The sequence below is a fragment of the Maniola jurtina genome, chromosome Z (assembly GCF_905333055.1).
Source record: "Maniola jurtina chromosome Z, ilManJurt1.1, whole genome shotgun sequence".
Lineage (NCBI taxonomy): Eukaryota > Metazoa > Arthropoda > Insecta > Lepidoptera > Nymphalidae > Maniola > Maniola jurtina.
Window position 1 is genome coordinate 16,353,358 of NC_060058.1, and position 26,096 is coordinate 16,379,453.

The following is a 26,096-nucleotide window of genomic DNA, read 5'->3' on the forward strand; positions in this document are numbered from 1 at the left end:
TTGACGGGTGACGGGTGTGTACATGGATATGGATGCGTAACAAAGTGAAATTTAATTTTACAATACCTAGTAACTACCAGACGTATTAACTGGTGAAATAAGCACAAAAAACATAGACTCTTTTACACGGTTTTTATAATACATCTGATTGAATTAAACTGACGGCCAACGAAAAGATGACCATCGCAACTCCTAAGTGATTTATCTATGGCGTGTACTGCTTCGGACCATGAGATTATTACAAATATTCGCCAAACAATAATCCGTATAAGATGTAATCGAAATTTCCGAAGATTCAAGCATGGGTTCGAGATTACGGTAATTAAAACCTCTTAACTTCTTAATTCCTAGCGCAGATTTCTGGACCTGATAGGTATTTCTACAATATTTTTAAATTGCCAAATCATCTAACCTGAAATTAAACTTCATCTGCGCGTTTCGTCACAGTTATAGATTTATTTTAGTTTGTTTTCTTTATCATCACTCATTGTTTTTTTTTTGTACACTCATTTCCTGTGGTCAAACAAGTTATAATGCTATACACATTTGCTTTAAGTATGATAAGGTCAACTCCCCTTTTTAATATGTAACTGTGAAGAAGTCATTGTATTTGATAAATTGTACTGTGGCAGCGTGATAGCCAGGGAGCATGCAGCAATTCCATTGAAAGTGATATATATTCCAAATTGTATATCATATAAATTATTAACTCACTCAACAGTCAGTTGTCAGTGATTCTATGGCGGGGAGGACAATATACTGCAGCAACATTTAAAGTTCCTTGCCAGTCATCTATGGATACTATGGAGGCTTGTCTAAATTCATGTCTTAAGTTAGGAAGTACATGTTTCTGTCCTTTTTTGGACAATCTATGGTTTGATGTCCTTGGGCGCATTTAACGCATCTAAAAGGGACAGTTATTTTTGTGTGACCATATTGTTGACATCTAGTATACTGTGAGAACTCATTTGTTTTTCTTGGATCTTATATCTTTACCCTTGTGTTAAATATGAATTCGATATCTTTCACTTTTGTGTTGTTCTCACTGGGTTCGAAGTTTACAAAGAACATATTCAATAGCATCTTATTTTTCCTAGATTTTGCACAGATCACTTCACCCCTAACTTTGTTTCCTGATTTTCCATTTCTTCTATGATGATCTCAACTGGTGTATGAATTAATGATGGAGGTGTTAAACCACAATTCTACAGCACCTGTTCTGTTTCTCAGTGAAAGTATGGCCAATGAGACTATTTTTACGCATCAGTTCGATTAAACTTTTAACCGACTTCAATTCCTCCTGGCTCCTGCTAGCCAACGCGAGCAAGCCCGCGTTTGTTTGTCGAGTTAGTTTCTGCCGCCCGATGTTCGGCGTTGACGTGTAGCTCCGTTTTTACTCTTTGGGTACGGAACCTTAAAAATTGACATCAAGACCACTTGTTGTGAACACTTAGTCGTTAACCTCTATTAGGGGGGTTAGCATTTGATTGGAACACTATTGAGTCTAGATGACCTGTCTAGTACCATCAATTTATATTAGGAGATGAAAGATACTTGTGCAATACCTGTTTTAGAACCAGTGAAATTATATACTAGCTGGCATATTTTATATACCTACTGCCTTTGCATGGGTTGACTCACAAAATCGCAAAATAACGAAAATAACGTGTTTGTTTGTTGGTATGTCCTTGAATCAAGCCTAACGGCGCAACTGATCGCCATGATTTTTTGCGAGAGTATAGTTAGAGACAATCAAGTCAAGTCAAGCAAAAGTTTTCTTTCTCACTAAAAGATGTGGTTAACCACCTGGTTGTGGTTAACCAAAAAGGTCCTGGTTAACCACACCCTCCAAACCCCCCCCCCCCCCCCCCCAAATGAATTTCTGGCTACAAAATACATCATACTTTCATGTTGCGTTTTCTTCTATTACAGAGATACCGTTCGCTTCCTGTTCGAATTGTTCTGTGAAGTATCCCCTGGTGATCATGTAAGGGATCCATACATTGTGAGAAAATATCCAGATGCTTATAAAAATGAGGAGGAGTTGAAAAACATACCCAAGTTTACATTCCCTTGTCAGTTTGAGAAGTAAGTATCATTGTAGTAATCTATATTATAGATTCTATACTAATATTAATGTATCAGCATCTGCGCTGCGCAACGTTCAAGAAACGCTATAGTTGAGCCATTACGCCATGCGAACTGAGTCATAAATCATTTTTATCGGACCTCTCGCTCCTACTTACAGGCCTTTTGGAACTGAAACTCGATGCTCTGGTGTGTGAGCGGGTGGTTGAGCGGCACAGTTAACTGTGTTCGAACGGCACTCCTTTATCGATAACGTCTTCTGCACCATTCTCACTAACATCATCATGATCATAAATGATGAATCATAATGATTTATGACTTGGATCTCACATTTATAATGGATCAGTTATAGTGGTGGGGGCTTTTACTACAAGTCGAGCACGCAGATACCTGTTTGACCGTATTGTGCGACAAACTATTGTGTGATTACACTTATTGAGTTTATTTATTTTGAGCCTATTGTTTAAATTTGTAGAATGCAATAAAAATAAAAATTATAAATTTAAAATTCATTTTCCGCCATTTTTTAGCAGTATTAAAATGAAAATGATACAGATACCTACTCAAACTTTAGAGAAAAATATCAGAATCGGCGCCTTTTAGTGAAATTTTGTTTTTTTATATGATATATTGATTAATTTTGATGTATTTGGTTTTCCAGCACATATGTTCAGCATTATTCCTTCGTGTTGACGTCTGTAGATTCCAAGTACACGTTTTGTTTTTGTCGCTACGATCCGAAAGCGAATACGGCACTAGTGCTGATGTCGCATCTGCCATGGCACGATATATTTTACAAGTGAGTATTAATACAAGATGTTAGCTGTTAAATAAGACCGTAACATCCCGGCAAGCTGAGGTTAGAACTGATGCGTAGCCGGTTTTTATTTTATTTTTGTATTTATTTTTTTATTATAAGAGGACAATTTACCCACAGCTATCTGCTGTGGTTACTTTTCCTTTGCCACATTATGAGAAAGACGTTCATCTAATTTTGTTTTTGTACTTCATTGCCCTGCCGAATGCATTTTAATGTTTATGCGATAAATAGCTACGCTAGAGAAACGCTGGTATGAAGGGGTCATTCTAGCGATTTGTCGAACCTATCACGCTGCGACTATGCGCCGCTATTGTTGACTAAACGACTGTGTTAGCGATACGCGATCGCCGTGTTACTGCGTTATTGCGTCGGCATTGTCATTAACAAAACGATATCCGACGATAAAATCCTATTAGCTTTGCTGTTAAAAAAAATGACTATGAAGAGAATGATTGCGTTCGCGACTGTAAATGACGCGAGGTGCGACTTCAATTGTTAACGCGGCGCGTGCGGTTGTGGCTGCCTAATTTCGAACTCCCACGCCGGAGAAACGTTAGTGCGAAAGGGCTCTTGCATTGCCTCAGTTGAAAATTATTCACGTTACGCTAATTAAACACGAAGTGTCTTAGTCACAAAGTTTCGTATTGAAATTCAAATATAACCTAACTTGGCTGCATGATCTATTCTCCATTAACCTACCTGAGAGGTAAAGATAAACGCGTAAATGACGCTCTAGACGCGGCGCTTTGTAGTTTAACATTATTAACATTTCTCTATCTATAATAATATAAAAGCTAATAATTAACATAATATATAAACTCGAGCGAAATGCGCGCGCAAAAAAGATTCTTAGTAAATAATTCTGATATCAAATAATAGCACAAATCAAACAGAAACTAACTTAAGTAGAAAAATATTGTAAAAGCATTATATTATAAAAGTGAGCGCAGCGAACCTTTTATTTTTGTTATTTATAAAGGATAGGAGCACGAAGCTATTTTATATTTGTGCAGAATAGAAATCAATGGCGCTAAAAATAAAGCGAGTTACAACTTACAATTACTGCATGAAAAAACGCGCGCAGAATTTTTCACAATATGGCCTCAAGAGGCGTGCATTTTTGAACAAACTAAAACTAACAAAGTAAAAAATAACATAAAATTCACTAAACACGAGCGAAGCGAGCTGTATTTTTCGTTATGATATACAGAGTAGGTGCCATAATATAATAATAGTCTAGAATGTGGAAATCAAATCTAGGAATCGTAAATAGATAAAACGCTGAGCGTGTTATATGATATTTATGCAGAATGGAAAATATATCATTAGTGCTTTCTAGCACCAATGATATATTTTCCATCCTGCATAAATAATTAATGAGTTTTAGTTCTCTAAAGCCTCATTAGTTCAACGGTTGAGGAGCGGACTGAATTCCGTAAGGACGGCGATTCAAACCCCACCCTTTGCACTATTATCGTACCTATTCTTAGCTCAAGCTTTGCGCTTAGTGAGAGGGGAAAGGGGAATATTAGTCAGGATTATCATGGCTTATATTCTTTTAGCAAAAAAAAGCGAGTTACAACTTAAGATTAAGTACTGCATGGAAAAGCGCGCGCAGAATTTTTTATAGTATTGCCCAAGGAGGTCGCATTTTTGTGCGCATTTTTGCACTGCTCGCACCACCCTTGGGCACAGCTGAGTGACAGCTCACTGAATGACAGCCACAAAGCTCATTTGACATTTATTTTTAATCTGTTGAAGGTTTGCTACGAAATGTTATTTTGATATCGCTCTGTGAAGCAGCAATGTAGAACCAACCTATGTCATATGAGTTTTTGATGGCTTTCATTTCTGAATCCTGAGTGAAAAATTTAAACCTAAAATATTTTAACAACACCATTTCTTCGGAAGTTTCTCAAGGATATCTTCAATTTTCCTTTTAAAGTAAGCTAAGAAAAATTAACAAAGCTGTTAATCCGGTTAAAGTCTCTAAACTAAATGGATATTTACAAAGGAATGTGATCCTTTAAACGCAGATCGCAGAAAACATTGTATAAGAGGTAGGACTGTCAATTTATGGCTAAAATTAACAATTAATCTATCTGTAATCAGCATTAACCTCCCTAATACAAGTATTAAAAAGGTAAATGAGCACTTAACTTTATTTTCGGCATTTTGGCGCTGATAATGGCAGTGAGCTTAATGTAAGCATATTCGAAACTAAATTTTAATCATGAGATATCTTTCAACATCTCAGACAAAGAATCAAGGTGGACTTGACTCGTTGCAAGTCTTGATCGCGTTGGAAGTCTACAGATGATTGATAGATCATAAATCATTAAATTGAACAAAATACTTAAAAATATTCCATGTTGCAGGTTACTGAATTGCATAGCAAATTTACTGAACAGTTCAGAGAGAGGGGAGTTGACATCGTTTCTAGAAGCATGCAGAATAAGGCCGCCTATGCCCGGGCACACGTTGAAAGTTACATACAACGCTGGACACAATGTGTTCTCGTGCCAAAGCCCGGATAATAAGTTACCTAGCATACCTGAAAATGTGAGTACTATTGTCATAGGTCCTTCCATTCGACAAAGGGTTTAAAAACTCTGTTAAGTGGACTTAAAGTATCATATAAGTTCGTAGATAAAGAGAAAATTATGATCTTCGAGTTGACCTAGAATAATGTAATTTAGCAAGTAGGTAGATCATATTACACAATTGTATTTAAATGGAAAAATCCAAAAACCGTGAATTTGTGGTTACATCACAAAAAAAAAAAAATACATTAACTTGCAATGTTCTACATAAAAGTGTTACGTATGTATATCTTGTACGATGGTACGGAACCTTTACGTGCGAATCCGATTCGCATTTGACTGGTTTTTTTTGTAAATTATCGAACAGTAAATTAAACTGCATTTTAATACTTTAAAAAATCGTAGTTTTTAACTCAATTTATTTGATTTTCCAGTGCAACCTAACTGAATACTTTAGCGCTATGGACACAAAATGCATGGCTGGTCTATGGGCAGCCTTGCTCCACGAGCGGCGGATCGCTATAGTCGCATCAAAACCGTCACGTCTATCGGCGTGCGTACAAGCGGCCAACGCGACTCTGTTCCCAATGTCGTGGCAACATATATTCATCCCGATACTGCCTAAACACTTGGTCGATTACCTGCTTGCCCCTATGCCCTTTTTGATTGGAGTTCCTAGATGTGTTATGGAGGTAAGTTTAAGTATTTTGCTAGCTGATGCCAGCGACTTCGTCCGCGTGAATTCAAGTTTTCAAAAATCCTGTGGGAACTCTTTAATTTTGCCGGATAGAAAACTAACGTTTTTAAAATCACTTTGATTCGTTGCTCCATTGCGACGTGATTTAAGGGCAAACCAACCAACCAATAAACTAACAAACAATCACACTTTCACATTTACAGAATAGGCCGGGATTTATTGACTATATGATGCCCACAACTTCGTTTTTAAAAATCGTGTAGGAGCTCTGTGATTATCCGATATAAAAAAGTTGCCTATATCAATTTCTGCCACTTATTCAAGCTACCTTTGCACCAAACATATAAATCGGTTAAACGGATAAGCCTTTAAGAAACCAGTGGAAACACTTTGATTTTCCAGGTAAAAGGACCCTATATCCCTCCCTGGGATGTAAGCTAACTCACCAAATTCTTCAAAATCGGTTAAACTGTTAGGCCGTGAAAAGCTACAAGACAGAAGACACTTTCGTATTTATAATATTTCTATGGATTACTATCAGGGATAAACCTAATAATACGCACAACAGACGGAAACGTTTAAGTGCGGAAACCAGCCCAGAGAGAAGAAGAAGAAACCTAATAATATAATATTCATTCTGATACTGCCTAAACACTTTGTTGAATATATTTATTTACCTGTTAGATTCTATGCTCTTCCATAATGGAGCTCTTAGATGTATTTGTGGTATTATAAGGAACCGAGATAATACTCCACATGCGTGGCAACATATTATATTCATTCCGAGACTGCGTAAAAACTTGGTTGAGTATTTTCTGACCCCTAAAGAAGTTATAAAATTTTCAAAATTCAAAATAACTGTATGTTTGCCATTTTTCTGTTCCCAGACGGTAAGAATGTCAGAAATAGGTGACGTCGTCGTTTTGGATGTAGATGCGAACGAACTAAGGTCACCCTTTCACGACTTAGAGAGTCTTCCACAAGATATGGTAAGAGTTGAACCTACAAACAGTGAGATCTATACTGTTATTATAAAACTCACAACCGGGCCTACATGAAATGTATTGGATTTGCAGGTAGCAAGTTTAAAAAAGGCTCTAAGTGACAAGAACGCTTTAGGAGATGCAGTGTCGAGGGCGTTTCTGCGCGCGCTTGTGTGCTTGATTGGTGGCTATAGAGACGCTATCAGGTACGTGAACATTGCTCCTGTTTTGGAGCTTATTCCATTTATCCACCCTAAAACAGTCACCCTAGGGGTTGTACTCGGAAACGTGTCCGGACATTTCTAGTTGTTATTTTGGTCTCTGGAATAAAAAACCGGCCAAGTGCGAGTCAGAGTCGCGCACTGAGGGTTCCGTACTCGGGTATTTTTCCAACATTTTGCACGATAAATCAAAAACTATTATACATAAAAATAAATTAAAATCTCTTTTAGGATTTACAGGTAAAGTCCTTTTATATGATACCCCACTTGGTATAGTTATCTTATTTTGAAAATTGAAACACATTTTTTTTTAAATGACGTAACCACAAATTTGCGGTTTTCAGATTTATTCCTGTACTTGTGCTATAAGACCTACCTACCTACCAAATTTCATGATTCTAGGTCAACGGGAAGTATAGGTTTCTGGACAGACAGACAGACAACAAAGTTATCCTTTAAGGGTTCCGTTTTTCCTTTAGAATCCTAAAAATAGACTTGTAGTAGAAAATCCTAAACGATTTATTAAGCTTTTGTATCTTGTCATAATTTTCCTAAAGTTTGTAATGGGGTATTGTGCCTCTTACTTTGTTTTGACATCTGCAATGTGACATAACAGGGTCTAATGATGATACTATCAATTGCACTTCTATACGTTGTTGCAGTGCTAGAATACAATTTATTCAATAGGATAATGACCGGAGGGACTGTGTGTATCAACCCATTACGGTCAACTACCATATAAAGCGCTTCCTTGATTCATACTTGCTTGCTTTAAATCCTTTATGCAAAAACTAGAATACTCTCGCGACTTCGTCTTCATAAGTTAGGTCCACGGGATTGAATTGCTCGACTTCCCGTATAGCTGATGTCTTAACCAGTAGGCTATTACCCCTTTAAGCTGTAGCTCGATTAAGGTACAGTGACGGCACAATGTCACAATCGCAATCACCTCTGATTGGTTGACAGTCGCTCACTATTGGCTACAAATGCATTGTTGCAACAAGAATACCATAAATTCAGCCAATCACAATAATTGTGATCGTAATAATGATTGATGCAGGTTTTACAGTACTGAAAAACCTGCTGATGTAACTTTGAACATATTCAAATGAGCCAAACTATATAACTCCCCAGTGCATTGTTGAAGTGCCAGTTCAATCAATTGATTCAAGTATACGTTATAAGATGGTGTACATAGAAATATTTTGTATTGACTGACTGACATTGCATTCGAACACATCTATTTCAATTTGTTTTGAAAAATTTTATATAGTTTTTATATAAAATATATTTTTTTATCGCGTTATACATATATGTATTATGGATAGTGAAATAAAATAAAATCGTTTCAAGTAATCTAGAACACCACGTTTGTAGTTCGATTTGTTTAATATATTATGTATTTTTGGAATTAAATAGTTTTTGGTATATTATATCGAGTGTATAGTTATTTTTAAATCAGGTCTTGATTTGCTCATCGTTATTGATACTGAAGTTGATAAAAACAGTCTGATATTTTCTTTGGATTATACATATTATGATTTTAGTAATATTATGTCTGACATATACTACACATTTCTATGTATAATGCTTCTCGTGGTATTATTACATATAGTGCTATATTTATATATATTTTGTTTTGTCCTGCACACACAGAATCGAGAAAGGTCAACAGATAACGTTTAAAGCGGACGCCTTTGTTAGGACGAGGAAGAATATGCAACCGTTCTTGAGGAAAATACTACAATCGCAGATTTTTCAACAGGTAAGATCAATAATACAAAGGTGCTATATAATGACTGTAAGATTCCGGCAAGATGAAGTTAGGGCCGAGATGTACCAAAAAAATCCGGTCAAGTGCGAGCCGGACTCGCACTCGAAGGATTCCGTACCATTGTACAAGGTATACCTAACACTTTTATGTAAAACATGCAAGTTAATAACGGACTGCGCCATCTATATGTGATTTAGTTAACATTTTTTCGTGAACACGTTTTAATGTTTTTTTTGTGATGTGACAAAAAAATCACGGTTTTCGGACAGACAGACAGACAACAAAGCTATCCTATAAGGGATCCGTTTTTCCTTTTGAGGTACGGAACCCTAAAAATGCAGCAGCAATGCGCGGGGCTGTGATTGCTTGTACAGTATAGAATAATACGTACATTATAAAATAAAGTTTTTGCGAGCGTTTGGGTTACACACTGTATTATTGTGAATTGAGCATTTGAAAAGAGCAACGCCGAGTTTCTTATTTAAATTATATTGATTAGGTAAATTATTTTGACGGTTCAAACTAAAGGCATTTATAAAATTTATTTGAATAAATATATATTCTATTCTATTGTAATATTGTATTGTTGGAAAAAAGCAACCGCTGAGTTTCTTGCTGGTTCTTCTCGGTAGGAGCGGCATTCCGAACCAGTGGTAAATTATTTGGCGATTCAAAAGCACTTGTAAAAGTTTATTTGAATAAAAATCTATTCTATTATATTCTGTTCTATTCTATTCCAGTTCATAGACGAAAGGCTGGAGCTCCTGAACTCGGGGCGCGGGTTCAACGACGAGTTCGAGGTGGAATGCAATCACTACGCTGAGAAGCTCAGCACGGGCAGCGGGCAGAGGCTCAAGCAGCAGTACCGGGACTGGGCGAAAACCGTCAAGAAGGAGGGCGGCGCTTTCTTCAAGAATGTTAAAGATAAGGTGGCTGTCAGTGTTTCTACTCTTAGGAATTTCGCCCAATCTCAAGGCGAAACGACCGATGTTAAACACTCGCTACCCGCGGTGCATAAATCATCGATGCCCTAGAGACGGTCGATAACCTCTTATTAATTCCTGAAAAGATGAAGAATAGTTTGCATTGGCTCACGTTAGCTTAGTAACGAGTGTGCGTAATTTAATAATTACTCTGCAAGGATAATTTAATAATTATTTATTTATAAACACTGTTTGAATATGCTGATTATATAATTCTTATTCATTTTATTTAGTCAAAGTTACCGCAAAGTAGGGAGTGTTTAACATTAGTATAATATTATACATTACACTTTTATAAGTTACGCCGATGTACCTGCGCAGAAATCTTATTTTTGAATGGCGTGAAAACATATCAGCATATAGCATCCGTCCGACCGCTATTCGTTGTTGCCTTCATCTTATTCTGTACGCGTGAATTATAAGCGAAATACGCTACCATGCGTGTACTAAAAATTGAACTTTATCTGATTACGTTATGGGCTATTTTAAAACACAAATATCAAACAAATTTTATAAACTAATAAAATTAGCATGTCATTGAGGGGCCCTAAAGGTTTTATCTGTCCCAAAATTGTCCAACGCGCCTAAGGCGCCATCTCCACGGGTGAGAATATCGCGGCGATAGTCTCGCCGTGTGATCGAATCCGATGCAAACTGTATGGGCCTATCTTCACAGGGCAATAATATCGATGCGATACGACTAGGGACTCTGGACGAGTCGACTCGACGACGATATCGTCGCGTACTCGTCGCGTCTCGCGACGATATCGTTGTGGTGACTGGCCTTAAAAAGACATACCTACATGAGACCTATATAGCTTAAGGAATAATTTATATAACATAAGTGTGTAAATTCTGTGGGCGGTTCATTAACAAATAAAATAAAATAAAATATGGTCGAGTCTCGTGGCGTGGAAGATTATCCGACGATAATGCACCAGACTCGTCGCGATACTCTCGCCCGTAGAGACGGCACCTTAAGAAGGTTTCACTACAATAAAATAAGTGGCTAGTAATTTAAATGCTATTATAAGAGTAGATGATATAAAAAATGCTTTGCTGTGATCACTAAGTTGCATGCTGTAAGTACATGGGTTTTTGTTTTGCTTTAAACTGTGAATATTTGCAGGCGAATCCCGCAGTACAGTCGGCTGTCAAAACGGTGAGTTGAAGACCATGCCTTTCGGTGTACTTTGTCTTCATGCTATTCACTACTTTGGGGAACACTTAATACTTCTTTAAACTAGCGATCCGCCCCGGCTTCGTACGGGTAGCTTATCACAATTTTCGTAGGGATCTCTGATTTTTTGAAAATAAAATATAGCCTATGTCACTCAAGAATAATGTAGATTTCTACTGGTAAAAGAATTTTCCAAATCGGTCCTGTAGTTCCAGGAAACTTTACTTTTTTAATATTAGTCTAGATTTTGACCAATTTTATTGCTTTTCTTTATAGATATTTTAGGAGACTTGATTAAAATTTATGAATTATCGAATGTATATCGTATAGTATAGTTCCCATCAAATGCTCGTTTTTTCACAGCAGATATTAAGTATCGAATTATGATTGGGCAGATTTTTTCTAGTAATCAAACATTGGTGATGGACTTTTGTTTACTATATTTGTAATATTATTCTTTTTTACTATTCTTTATTTACTATACATATATTATACTGGTTTTTTAGCAATCTATACTTTTGGTATACTCTGTTACTCGTAAAATTGTCAAACGCTCTCTAAAACTTCTTTTTTATGAATATGAGGGTAGTTAACACTTTATGAAATTAAATTACTAGTTAGTAGTTTCCTCAAAGTAGTGAATGACGTGAAATACAAAACCTTGACTTACAATCTGCACAGGGTTTCTTTATATGTATTTACCATCGATATTTACTGCATGCATTCTTCTCTAATGATCTATGTACAGTAAGAAATGGTATGTTATTATTATATTGGGTATAGCATGCATTATTTCTATTATCTATTTTAATAGCGAGTAAGTTAAATGCCAATAGTTTTCTTAAGCGCACCTTTGACACAATGATCCTATAGGTATGATGTTTCGCTGAGACTGTTTATAAGGTAGGGTACGGGTTGCGGGAGGGTAACAGTTGACGTAAAATCGAGAAATTCAACGTCGCTGTCACCCTTCCACAACCTGCATTCGGCCTCACGTCATCTCAGTCAAGCAGCACACCTATAAAACAATATTTTACGTGTATTACTTACATTACGCATGCAGCATTTGTTTATATATGTAATATAATTAAATAAAGCGAATGGTGACTGTATGTTTTTAAAAATATATTCAATGAGTTAGTTTAGGTAATAAGTTGTTATATATGCTGTATGCCGGGACAGATAAATATTATTTCTACAATATACATATATATAATGTATCTCTGTAAATTTAATTTTAAATCATTAATAAATTCAAAATTCAAAAATATTTTTATTCAATTATACTTTTACAAGTACTTTTGAATCGTCAAGAGCATCTACCACTGGTTCGGAATGCCTTTCCTACCGAGAAGAACCAGCAAGAAATTCGGCGGTTGCTCTTTTCAAAAATTTGATATACTATATTATGCCATGTATACTTATTAAAATATATTACTTTTATCACTACTTTTATTGTGATGCATGAAATAGCAAAATATATATATACTATATCACAAGATTGTCTTCTTAAGAGCCAACATCATCGAAGCGATAATTCGTTGTCGGGTGGAACCTAAAATAGTGCTGTTTCCACAGATGACGTAAACAACGTTATGTGTGCGTGTCACCCTTTCCTTCTAACTGCACCTCGCCACGAGTATGGCCAAGTGAATGAATTTTGCTTACGATTCAAGATTTTTTAGTCAAAAACGGTAAAGTGATCGACGTTTGGAATTATGCCTATTTTTGGCAAAAGGAAACATTTTTTTGGAATCATTATGAAGTAAAGCGTGACATAAAGTTGTTAATTTTTCAAAGCAGTCAAGGGCTAACTTGTATCAGAATAAAATAAATAAAATAGCATGCGTCTCATACACTTTAATTACACAATAAGTTGAAAATTCCACCGTAGTGATCACGATATAAAGCTCTCTTTTCCATAATTACCTGTGAGTTGAGTCGGAGTGGAGTTGGTGTGTAATGTGCGAAGATCTTTAGAAATACATACCAAAATAAACTTTCTTTTGAAATATGTTTTGCCGAAAATCCTTTTCAGTTTATCCTTTTACCAATGATGTTATGATTAAAATGTCCGTTTTGTCTAAAGGTCCGGCAAGGCGGTAAGAATATGAAGTCTGCTGTGAGGGGATTGAAGAACAAAATGCCCAAGACGGGATCGAGGCCATCTTCCATTAACACCACAGATGATAGCAGGTAGCTATCCATACTAATACCACATCCTCAGCACTTTATACATGTGAACTGATTTAATTGTATATACTACTACAATGGCAAAGTCTACAACGCTGGCCCAGTGTGACTTCATACCCATTTTAGAGAACTCTCAGGCATGCCGGTTTCCTCACGATGTTTTCCTTCATAGTTAAAGCAAGTTTAGAAACCTTCGACCTTCCAATAGACGTCTTAAGGTGCACTAAACGGATCTGTCCGCGAAATTCAAATTTAATTTGGTTTTTCGCAATTTGTAAACTAATACGACATAGTAGGATTACGGCATTCTAATAGCGCCAATTACAGTTTCATCTCCACAGGTTTATATTAAAATCTTTACTCAAAAGTGTTCAGTTTAAGAAATTAGTCAAAATAATGAGTTTGACGTGAGTTACTCACAAATTAGTCGATACTTTGACTAATTTCTTAAACTGGACACTTTCAAGTAAAGATTTTTATATAAACCTGTGGAAATAATACTGCCATTGGTGGTATTGGAATGCCATAAGCCTTCTTTGTCGTATTAGTTTATAAATTGCGAAAAACCAAATTAAATTTGAATTTCGCGAGCAGGTCCGTCTAGTGCACCTTAAGCACTAGGCTAGCCCTGTTAAATAATCAATACCCGTTAGTCAATCCTGTTAAAATTTGTCTCCAGGTTATCTTGCGGTTCCGCGACACCCGTGTCCTCGGACTCTTCTTCGGATTCGACTCCCTCCCGCGACATCCCTCCCCGAGAGAATGCTCCCTCCCTCCCGTTAGACCTCCTCACGGAAATGGAGTTCCTCCTCAACAAGCGCCGTGACAGCCTTCCCGGGAACACGCACAATTCCGATATCAGCCTCGCGGATAGAGCTGTGAGTGATTAATGAACTTATTAACATTTCTTCCTCTCTTCTCTTTCGCTTACACCGTGCTATGACCGTCAAAGTCCTCACACGAATGGCAAATTTTCGGGACCATCTGCCAGCATTCAAGTCCTAAAGTCGCGAAAATAAAGAAAAAATACGACACATACTAATACATAAATACGCACACAGAAACAACTAAAAAAAGGTAAAATGAATACGAGCTTTAAATTTAAACATAGATAAAATATAGGAATAACACAGGAAAATCAGAAGGTTCAAAAATTTATCAACAACGTTAATAAATCGAGTGTCGGTGAAACACTATATTTATATGTATAGGCTTCAACTTTATTCCGTAGTGGTATTCTCACCAGTGTTATTCTTCATGTTTCTCACTAAAGAATCATTTCATTTATTTTTGAATGAACATATTTGATATGAGAACGAGTTATAACCTGTGTTAGGTCTAATGTCACTTACTAGCTAATCATTTGGTATATCACACTAATATTATAAAGGCGAAAGTTTGTATGTTGTATGTAAACATACACACACACACACAGTGTGTGTGTGTGTATGTTTGTTACTCCTTCACCCAAAAACTACTGGACGGATTTGGCTGAAATTTGGAATGGAGATAGATAATATCCTGGATTAGCACATAGGCTACTTGTTGTCCCGGAAAATCAAAGAGTTCCCACGGGATTTCGAAAAACCTAAATCCACGCGGGTGAAGTCGCGGGCATCGGCTAGTATTTGAATAAACATCTTTTTACTTAAATACGAGTTCTCACTCATGCCAGTCCTCATATCATTCACTGAAGAATCATTTCGTGTATATTTGAATGAACATATTTTACTCGCCTCGACTTCGCCCGCGTGGTTTTCGAAATCCCGTGGGAACTCTTTGATTTTCTGAGATAAAAAGTAAACCTATGTGCTAATCCAGGATATTATCTATCTCCATTCAAAATTTCAGCCAAATCCATCTTGTAGTTTTTGCATGAAGGAGTAACAAACATACACACACACATACAAACAAACTTTCGCCTTTATATTATTAGTGTGATGAAAAAGGTTTCTGTCCCGTGTGGCTCCCGTGTTTTCTGTCTCATATGGCTCACAAAATAATAATTATATATATTTGAATGAACACATTTTACTTGAACACGGGTCACAGTTCACTAAAGAATCATTTCGTGTATATTTTAATGAACATAGTTTACATCAATACAGTTTCTCACCCATGTAAATCTTCATGTCACCTTCTAAAGAATCATTTCGTGTGTATTTTAATGAACATTTTCTACATGAGAATAGGGTTCACCAATGTGAGTTACTAAAGAATTATTTTGTGCATATTTTAATGAACAACTCGTATTTTGTGGTGTAATCAATATAATCATAGCTTCAAATATGTTAAGAATTTTCCGATTGATTACTAGAAATACACTGTGATTGGTATGTTCTGTACGATTGCGGTCATGGCACGGTCTGGTGTTTCAATGGAAAGCTTTAACTGTTACTTCAAATAATAGATGGCGCCAAACATCTAAAACGCTCTGAATACAAGACAAGTAGCGTCGCAACCATTTTCAAATTACATACTGCCTTAGTTCAGGCCGCAGCACATTGCATTGAGATTGGCTGAATTTGTGCTAACTTTACTATAGCGTTTGAGCCAATAGCAGAAAATATTGCGTTTGAGCCAATCGGAGGACCGATTGCCGTAATTTGACAGCTACACCTCATCTCTGATTGGGTTATACTCACTCGTTATTGCCTAAAATGCATTTTTGTAACAAGAATATTTCAACTACGGCCACACCTGCGCATCATGAACGCGGGATGCGGGAGCGTCGACGACGCAAATCTATACATGCAGTAATAGTAGCCGCGTGTATATGGCACCATTAAATATCTGACGTTCCCGCTTCGTAGCCGCTTTGGTCGCGCAGGTTTGGATGATGCTTAAATTCAGCCAATCCAACAATTGAAATTGTGTAGTACTCGACAAGAAGCTAAAGGCATAATCTTGAATGCGCAGAATTCATATTTTGGGTCTCATTAACGGGGCATGGCGGGTGCAATGTCTGTGATTGGTTGGCTGTCATATCACGTCATACTTTGCCTCTTGCATTGGTTCCCGCGCGTGCAATCAGCCACGTAACACATCAATTATTTTTAGACTCACTGGGTGAATGTAGACTCATCCAAGCTCATGCCTCGAGATCCTTGACGTTTACCATTAGCGATGTGATCTTCACAAACCGTCATAATTTGGTCGATGTTTGGCGCCATCTGCTATATATGCTCGCTGTGCTTACGTCATAGCTTTTGATTCATTACATTGGAGCTTCGCACACACATAAGCACTTCACAAAGTCGTAACTACATGAAATGAGTAGGCTTAGTAACATCTCGGTAACGTTGATAGTGAAATGAACCGACACTTCCTTGTTTTAAGGTTAGAGTTCTCTTGACACTTACAGGCAGCGTCTTCGGTAGTACTGAGAATATGACCAAAAATATTAATTTCTGGGATCTTTAGAATCATTTCTTTGTATGAACGAGGCGCTGGCTGTAGCTGTAAGAACGAATTCGCCGTCGAATTTCGTTTCCTTAAACTAGGAATGCCCTATCTGCGGCGAATTCCCGGATGCGTTGTATCAAGTGAGTTATCGACCAATTAAAATGACCCTTTAGGAACTAAGTCCCTACTTACCATACAATTTCGCATCCAACCTGTTGAATCAATTTGTTGGACCTGGAGTCCACAAATCGCGCCGCGGAAAGGCAACTTGAAGATCGTGACGAAATTGAATAGCAAGGAGGGACTTTAACTCCAAACAAAATCGGCATTTCACATACAATTTTATTTGTATCTTTGATCTTTTTTGTGTGTGAGAAGCTTAGTAGATTTTTTATTAGAAAGTGGGTAGTTTTTATTGTACATTACATATACGTAATTTAAGTAACAGTAATTTTAGTTGCAATGTTCTTTTTGTGTTTTCCTTTACGTTTCAAAAGTTATGAAAATAGGATTTTAAATCGGAATGATGAAGTGTCTTTTTGAATTTTCGTTTTTATCGTTAAGTATTTTTTTTTTGTTTTTGTTCTTAACAATTATGTTGTTTTGTACAGGATTATACTTTGCTATTTAGTTGCATGATAGGTGGTTAAAGTTACGTTACGGTAATCGTTGAATATTAACACTCAATATAAAGAAATGTGAGTTGCACAAGTCAGTATTTATACCTCCATTGTTACGGTTATAGATGAAAAACAAAGCCTTTCATTCGAAATGAGTACAACTATACATACACTTTTTGAATTGTTGAATTTGACAAATAAATTGATGTAATGGATAATTATTTCTTCTTCTCAATCTTTCTCTCTCTTTCAAAGAATTCATAACCACGACCACTCTGGTCGTGGCTATGAATTCTCTTGCACTGCGACTTCTATTATTGGCACACGTGCACATATTGAGGCAGGAGAGTCCATCGTTGCTTGATAAAATTAATTACGTAAACCTAAAACTAAAGCTACGTTTGTTCCAAACGCGCCCTGGTTTGAGAAGAAACCCACAACTCGTCGGGTATTCTTTTTCTTATTACCATGAAAAATTGTAGTCCTAAGCCTACAATTTGTGCAACACATTTTGCTTTTATTGACGGACAAAGTTTAGCGGTACCGTAACTTAACTTTAACCGTCTGTCATGTAACTGAACCGCAGTGAATCCTGTTTAACATCTCGTCCTGTATTATGCACTCCTGGGCAACACTATCTACTCGTATTTTTACAACATGCTTGTAATTAAATGTTGTCGCTCTCTTTCTCCCTTCCTTGTAATAACCCTTTCTATTAATCATTATAAAGGCGAAAGTTTGTATGTGGGTGTGTGTGTGTTTGTTACTCCTTCACGCAAAAACTACTGGATGGATTTGGCTGTTTATAATGCGAATGGATCATACCCTGGATTCAAAATTCAAAGTAATCCATCAAACAACCATACTTTCGCATTCATAATATGGGTAGTGATATCCACCGTTATTCAGTAGAGCAAGCTTTGGCAAGGATTGCGATTGTCACATCGGTCATATTATTAAAGTTAAGGTCGCAGTTTTTATGACGCATCGTTTCAAAAAGGCATTTCATTTCAATCATTAGTGGCTTCCAATGTTAGCATGTTTAATATCACATTTGTATCTAATAATCGTAAACGTACATGCACGTCGCATGTACTAGTTTCCAGTACGCTCAATAGGGGGCACCGTGGCACATTATCAAATTTTTATTTGCAGAAAACACTTGCACCCTGCCCTCCGCCCCGGTTACCGGTACGTCCCCATCCTCCCCTCCGCTACCCTATCATATCGACGAGGAAACTGGTCGATATATCCGATGCGCCCGCGCCTCCCCCGAGGGCCATACCGCCGCCATCCACGACCAACTTTGTAACCAACATCACAAAGAACGATGCCAATGTAATCGACGATTTCCATACGAGCACGATAAGGTTCACGGAAGGGAGCGACAAGGCGAAGCTCAAGCTAACGCTATCCTCCAACCAAAGGTCACAGCCTTCTAACGGCTCAGTAAAACCAACGTTGGCCCCCAACGTTGGCCCAAAGCCTAGCCAAGACCGACCGAGACCACGGCCACTCTACAAAGGCAGAACCCAAGAGGTAATTTTGATATGTGCTATTATTGTCATATCGATATTATATGTTTACGTTAAACAAATGATTGCATATTCCCTTGAACCCTAAAACACGAAGAGTGGATTGCGTTTGCACTAACCTTAAATATATTAATAATATTAATGCAAAGCATAATAATTAAAAATACGCAAAAAGAAACAATTATGTTTATTTATTCAAAATCAAATTAATTTATAATTAGTTAATCATTGCAATATCTTCTAACATTTTGCTAAGTCCTTTTTTGCCTTTGGTCTACCGTATGCCTTGCAATGCTAAATAATTTATTTATTTGACTAAATTTAAAAATACGGTGTCAAAGGTTCTATTTAATTATTTATTGAATAAATCTTATGATATATAATATCGTCTAGTACGAGTAGCTTAAAACGAATAAATTATACAGGTAAATATGGAAACTATAGTCCAATATGTTAGTTATATGTTTACAAATTATACAAAGTATACTATATATTGATAGTAATTTATACACTGTTAGGTATAACATGATAGAGCATGTTGACCCTAAATTCAAATTAAATCGTAGTGTTTTCTATGACCATAATCACACTATGATCTGTTTTTCTTAACTGATTTAAAAATAAACAAAACTCAGAAATTTGCAAAATGCGTTGCACGACTCTGAGAGTAGTATATTCTTTGCTTTAGACATCGGCGTCTATTCTGATGTCGCTCTTTGATTCAGACTATCTGCAATCTTTTCCTTTTTAATATCACTAAAAAAGGACATCGCTTGCACATGACTTACAAACTCTACAATTATTTATGTATGAGTAATGTGACGTAGTGTACTTAATCACAGATTAACAAAGAAACCGTCAACTGATGTCAAATGTACAGTGGCGATGGGTAACATTAGAAATTTACGTCAAACATTGTGAATCTTATCTGATCTAATCTCTAAGATTTTCTCTAAAATCTTCGAAGTGTGCTTTAAAATTAATTTTTCATATTTTTAATTCAAAACAATATTTGGTACCAATATATTGCATAGGTTTCTGCAAATACCTACTTTTTACTTTATAAATTAGCTAAATAAAAATAGGTTAAACAAACACGCGATACGGCATGTTGTAGTGATATTATAGTGCTAGATAATAACTACGATTTGATTTGATTCAATACGCGTCAATTTCCATTCGTCATGCGTCACGTATTATTAGTCTGTCTCCGTCATATGCTGAGATTTGTCGATAGTATTTTGTCTTTGCTCATAAGTTTCAGTTGAAACGAGACAGATTTACCTCTCTGACATATCTCTGTCTCGTTTTAACTCTAAGTAAAGTCTGAGCGAAGTCAAATTACGCTCTTTAGATCTCAGCTTTAAATTCACACATCGAAACACGGCCCTAATCACCTCGCTTATAAAAACACTTATCATTTTGTTTTGGAATGCGTGTTTGGAATGTTTTTATGTTGTATTTTGTCCTTTTTTTCAGTATTCCCACTAGTTGAAGGTTGCTTTCCAATTTTCTTGTTACAAGGCCCTGTACTTACATGGGTCGTCTTAGAAAGTCTAATGGCAAGTCGTACTGCTTTTAATTATGCTGTAACTAGTAACCCGCTACTATTCTACTATACTTGTCTTCGGTAACTTTAACTATAGGTAATATACGCAGCACATACCACAAATTCGAATTTAGAAAAAAGTCTATGAGAACTAGTGAAAATTCATTAAATAGAGATAAAGCGAACAAATGAAATTATTAGGTAAAGTATGTTCGATACTAAACTGTGATATTCTGAAATTACTTTTTTGGATATTTTTTGTAAAATTATACATTTAGCATAGAGTTATTATTATTATTTGTATTAAGTTTAGGTGGTACATTTCTAATTGATAGGTATTAGATCAATCAAATGAATTTAAAAGTCTTCCTATACGAAATACTGTAGGCATAAGTAATGAACACTTAGGTATATCTTCAAGCCTCTAAGGTCACCGTCATTCAGTGTCGTGTAACTGTGTAGTTTAACCCAATGTTAGTATTGTGAGTCACGAAACCATAAGTATCAATAATTAAACTGAGACTGAGCTTTATATAGAACGCACTTTGACTTAGCTTAGACTTACGACACTGTCGAAAACGAGACAGCGTTATATCACTGGTATAATCTGTCTCGTTTTAACAGAAACTTAAGTCTGAGCCGAGTAAAAGTACGCTCTACAGATCTCAGCCTAAATATCACAAAAAAAAAAGTTTTTAATAATTGCGCTCGTTTTGCTAAACCTGCTATCGAATAAAAGTAATACTGTGAATGAATTCGAAAAAAACAGTGTGAAGGCTACAGTAACTAGAAAAGAGCTGATAACTTTCAAACGGCTGAACCGATTTTCTTGGATTATAGCTAAAAACACCAACCACCACATTCGAACAAAAAAAACTTAACTAAAATCGGTTCATTAGTTTAGGAGCTACGATGCCACAGACAGATACACAGATACACCCGTCAAACTTATAACACCCCTCTTTTTGGGTCGGGGGTTTAAAATAAAAGCATCGAGAAAAGAAATCTTTCGCTCCGTATCTAAACTGTTTATTATCATCGCACCCGAACAGGTGCTACAGTTCTGTTTATTATGGGTTTAAAAAATAAGTGGCTCTTTTGGTCTATATGAAAATTTACTCCCGGATTAGGTGCGTAATTTGAAATTATTTCACATGGCTAGATGTCTTTTTAACCCCCGACCCAAAAAGAGGGGTGTTATAAGTTTGACGTGTGTATCTGTGTGTCTGTGTATCTGTCTGTGGCATCGTAGCGCCTAAACGAATGATTCGATTTTAATTTACTTTTTTTTGTTTGAAAGGTGGCTTGATCGAGAGTGTTCTTAGCTATAATCCAAAAAAATTGGTTCAGCCGTTTAAGAGTTATCAGCTCTTTTCTAGTTTTCTTGTAGAAAAGAAGGTTAGATAACCGTTAGGTTCATAATATTATGTCAATTGACTAATGTCAAGCTGTCAAGATGGACGTTGTCTAGATACATAATTATTTATTTGAAAATGATGTTTTGGAAAACTCGGATACTTTGGATCGTAGACGCGGGATAGTCCAAGAAAATCGGTTCAGCCGTTTGAAAGTTATCAGGTCTTTCCTAGTTACTGTAACCTTCACTTGTCGGAGGTGTTATAAATTTTTAATTTACACTTGTTATTTATATTGTCTACAATAATATTGCAGTGCGCGTGCATTTAGGTTTTGTAAATTTCGTCTTACGCCGTAGCTCACCCTCAACACTCCCTTACTAGTGAACTGATTTAATTATACATCGATGGATTTAATGTTTTAATTACCTATAACTACTACCCTAACACCGGCCTGTCCGCACATGATTTGTGCGTGTGTGTGTGTGTGTGTGTCTTGAAAAATCTCAAGTTTCTAGAGCCAGCCAGTGATTTGAGCTGATCATTAATCAATTATTCTTTTTAAACATTTCGATTAGTTTGTTTCTGTTGCTCAATATTTCTTTATATTTTCTATCAAATAAGTTTTTTTTAAATACGCCATTCGATGTACTCTTGCAGATATATTTTTCTTTTATTTTGAATACAAATCGATAAAAAGTAGTGCGACCAATAAAAGCAGTACGATTTGACATTTACGATCTTGTATTATGGTTCCTAAAAATCCAAGGCTGGTGGAAGTACGAAGTCTGATTCATTTAGTGTATGTGATAGTCTGTATATACTCTTTTTGTACTATAAGACTGCACAAACTGTAAAACTCGACGCATGTATACGCACTTAGTATTATAGTTAAGAGGGATCTCTCTGTCACTCGTTTCCACTCGTTTCATACAATCGTAGTTCCAATTTAATTTGAATATTAAGCAACCAAAGTCCATGAAATTTTGCAGACATATTCTAGAAACTAATATCTATGTCTGTGGTTTTCCAGATTTCTGTTAAAATATTCGGTTTCAAAGTTACGCGGTCTTGAAATTTTCATACAAATCTTTGAGCCCCTGTAATTTTAAAATTACATATTTTTAGAAAAATCTAAAACACCACAGACACAGATATTAGTTTCTAGAATATGTGTGCAAAATTTCATGGACTTTGGTTGCTTAATATTCAAATGAAATTGGAACTACGATTGTATGAAACGAGTGGAAACGAGTGACGGAGAGAGCCCTGTTAAGTACAGCTAACTACAGTGACGTCAGAGTGAACTAGTAATGTTTTAGACGAGTTGAAGCTGATTCGGAGAGGGCGTAGGTAAAGGTTATTCTCTCAACTTTTGACTTTATCGCCCTTTGATATTAATCTATACTCTTTACATATGGATTTCGGCTGGACTGAAAGTTGGAACTCAAGTATAATATTAGTGATTGTTTACTCTATGAAATAGAGCAAAATTTATATCTTACAAAACATTATTATATAAATGTTGTTTACGTCCTGTACATGAATATACCGGTTTGTACTTTTTGTGCAATCAAGAAATGAAAAATATACAAATGAAAAATATATTTTTGTTACTTTATACATATTATAGTAAAGTTAAATTACATAAGAAGGCAGATATATATATTTTTTACAATACTGTTAAATTAAAGTTGTCAATCGCATAATAAGATTAGGTAGGTATTATTAGAAAATCGCAGTTAAATTATTAATTAATGAAAACTATTTTGTTAACAGTGCCTGATTTATATCACAATAAAAGTTTGTATAAAAATGTAACTTAACTTTTTCTTTGTTAATTAATTCCATTAAGAACTACTAAAATCCCTTTCCGATGTCTGATCCTAGTTTTGCAACATTTCTCTATGCGTACCGTAATGTATCAAGCAAGTTATTTTGTTTTTTATTCTCAGAATCGGTCACAAAAATACAAATAAAACACGTTCCACGTTGAAGGAAGTCTAAACCTGAAGGTCTCACACTAATTGTAAAAACTTTACAATATAAATTTAAAAGATGATTTTACTTGAACTGTGTTATAGTTTGCAATCGAATAAAAGTTTAACTTACAGTTTTTCTAAAAATATTCTCGATAATATATATGTATTATTGATGATATTTTTCAAAAATAGCGCATACAATTTGTTGCTAAATCCGTTGCTAGTTGCTAGTTTAAACAATTCGTATATCCCAACTTTCTTGAATCTGTGTCCCTGTACAAGTGTTTGAGTTTGTGTGTCACCCTCAATCTATTTTTCTTGAAAACTGACGAGTGACGTCATGTGCCTCGATTGTATGTTTTTCTGATAAAACGGCTCACTGCAGTTAGTAAGAATGTCATACAAAATGTCGGATTAAGAGGAGTTCATTCGTAGCGCGCTTCCAACAATCGTAGCTTGGTTTTAACCAATCAAAATCAATGTTTGCAGACACGTTTTAAAATCTAATATCTGCGTCTGTGGTTTGCCAGACTCCTGTAAAAATAATATGTAGTTTTAAAGTTACAAGGGCTCAACATACAAATCTCTGAACCCTTGTAAGTTTAAACTGAAAAAAATTACGGAATTCTGGTAAACCACAAACAATGGTTAGCGCCTACTGAGATTTTTGGCTCTGTCATTTGTTGGGATTACGTAACAGTGAGTGTTATACTAACTTCTTTCCGTAGATATAGTTTGATGACAAAAAGGTATAAATGTGTAACTAATTAAAATGGTTACGATTAGCCGTTAGGCGCTCGAGGAAAAGCTTTAATCACAAATAAATATTATTAACAGACGAGTTTGATCCTACCTACTTTGCTTACTCAGCATTGCCTAACTGGTACATAACCTGCCTTACTAAGGGGCTTGACTTAAAAACGCACATAATTCCATAATTAGAGTAGACATTTTAAATTGATTTGTTATTCACGGTTATTTTTGTCATTTAAAACAGTTAAAGTATTTAACAGCTAAAACTTTTGTTTAAAGTAGCTAGTACGGAACATTAACCGTGCGATCGAATTTCGCACTTGACCGTTTTTTTTACAGACACTGTCAAATTACTTGACATGGGAAATAAGAAACGGAGAGAGTATTTATTTTTGATGCAGGCATCAATCGTTTGTTAATTTTAAAACCGTCCTTCGTCCCGGTTACGATGTAATGGTAAGTCAGTTTTTGAAATTTAACAAAAAAAATGAATTTTATATCAACTTTTACCTTGTTTTCATCATATTTTTCTTGGCTTTTACGTATTTAAACTTTAAACGACTTTTAAACCATCCCGCGTCCGTCGTATACTTAATAATGATGGTATTTGGAGATACGAATATCAAAAATCGTAAGCCAAGAAAATTGTTATTTCTTGTCAATTTTTCAGTAAACTACAATTGTGAACTGGTAAATAACGTTAGATATTCTAACATGATACAAAATGCCATTAAAAACTTCCTGACGGACCTACTTAACTATTTTATTTAGTCCAGTTTCCAGTTATCGGTACCATGAGAAAGTTGCATAATTAGGAACTCGGGTCGCACCGTCGTTACTAAAACACCTACTTCTTTTTCAGTCATGTGGTTCCGACCTCATAAAACTGGACGATTCGCCCACGAACCTCGAGGATTTCGATCCCCTTAAATATCGAGACAAGAGTGACAGGTCCGACCCCATAAAGCCCTCGACGGATAGCGCTTTGCTGCACGAATACGGGCTTGACTTTAGCCAGTTTGGCTTGTCAGATTTCTCAGCTAGCTCAAGCGCCCAACAGGAGTCTTCAGCAGTTCCAAAAGGATGGACCACGTTTAATTAGAACCATATGAAGGACGAATTCATATTTGCCTGACTGTCGCGTGACGCATCCGAATAGAATTAGCTTTATCATATAAATATAGTCTTCTTTTTAATCCCAGAGACTAAAATGACAGCTAGAAATGTTAAACTCAAAATGATGATACCTTAACAAAAACAGTGTTGTCCCTCATGGTGCTGGTTTAGGTTAAAATCGTTAATGAAATAATATTTCGTACATAACGAATAAAATAAACATACAAAATGTGTAATTACGAAATTAAAAAGTAGCACTAATCGCATATTTGAAAGACTTAAAGAATAGTTAGTAACAA

General features: G+C 35.9%; 1 protein-coding gene across 4 annotated transcripts; it reads left to right on the forward strand.

The window, feature by feature from the left end:
* LOC123880631 (DENN domain-containing protein 1A) lies at nucleotides 1–26,096 on the forward strand. 4 transcript variants are annotated; one of them, XR_006799304.1, is made up of 15 exons: nucleotides 1–318; nucleotides 1,933–2,088; nucleotides 2,750–2,887; nucleotides 5,287–5,470; nucleotides 5,886–6,143; nucleotides 7,036–7,137; nucleotides 7,225–7,337; nucleotides 9,009–9,117; nucleotides 9,867–10,055; nucleotides 11,239–11,271; nucleotides 13,379–13,485; nucleotides 14,162–14,360; nucleotides 18,663–19,046; nucleotides 25,021–25,137; nucleotides 25,544–25,659. XR_006799304.1 is itself a non-coding variant. In XM_045928838.1 (14 exons), exons 1-14 carry the CDS (start codon nucleotides 302–304, stop codon nucleotides 25,781–25,783), a joined length of 2,229 nt encoding a protein of 742 aa, XP_045784794.1. In that variant the 5' UTR covers nucleotides 1–301; the 3' UTR covers nucleotides 25,784–26,096. The 4 variants fall into 4 exon arrangements, 3 of the variants coding, with proteins under 3 accessions (XP_045784794.1, XP_045784796.1, XP_045784795.1); XM_045928838.1 differs by lacking the exon at nucleotides 25,021–25,137 and having other exon boundaries at nucleotides 25,544–26,096; XM_045928840.1 differs by lacking the exons at nucleotides 18,663–19,046; nucleotides 25,021–25,137 and having other exon boundaries at nucleotides 25,544–26,096.

What these genes read in the sequence shown, in the direction of transcription:
- LOC123880631 (XM_045928838.1), top strand. An exon ending in TGGCACGATATATTTTACAA is followed by an intron (nt 2,888 to 5,286) that starts GTGAGTATTAAT and finishes TCCATGTTGCAG; the next exon opens with GTTACTGAATTGCATAGCAA. An exon ending in TCAAGAATGTTAAAGATAAG is followed by an intron (nt 10,056 to 11,238) that starts GTGGCTGTCAGT and finishes GAATATTTGCAG; the next exon opens with GCGAATCCCGCAGTACAGTC.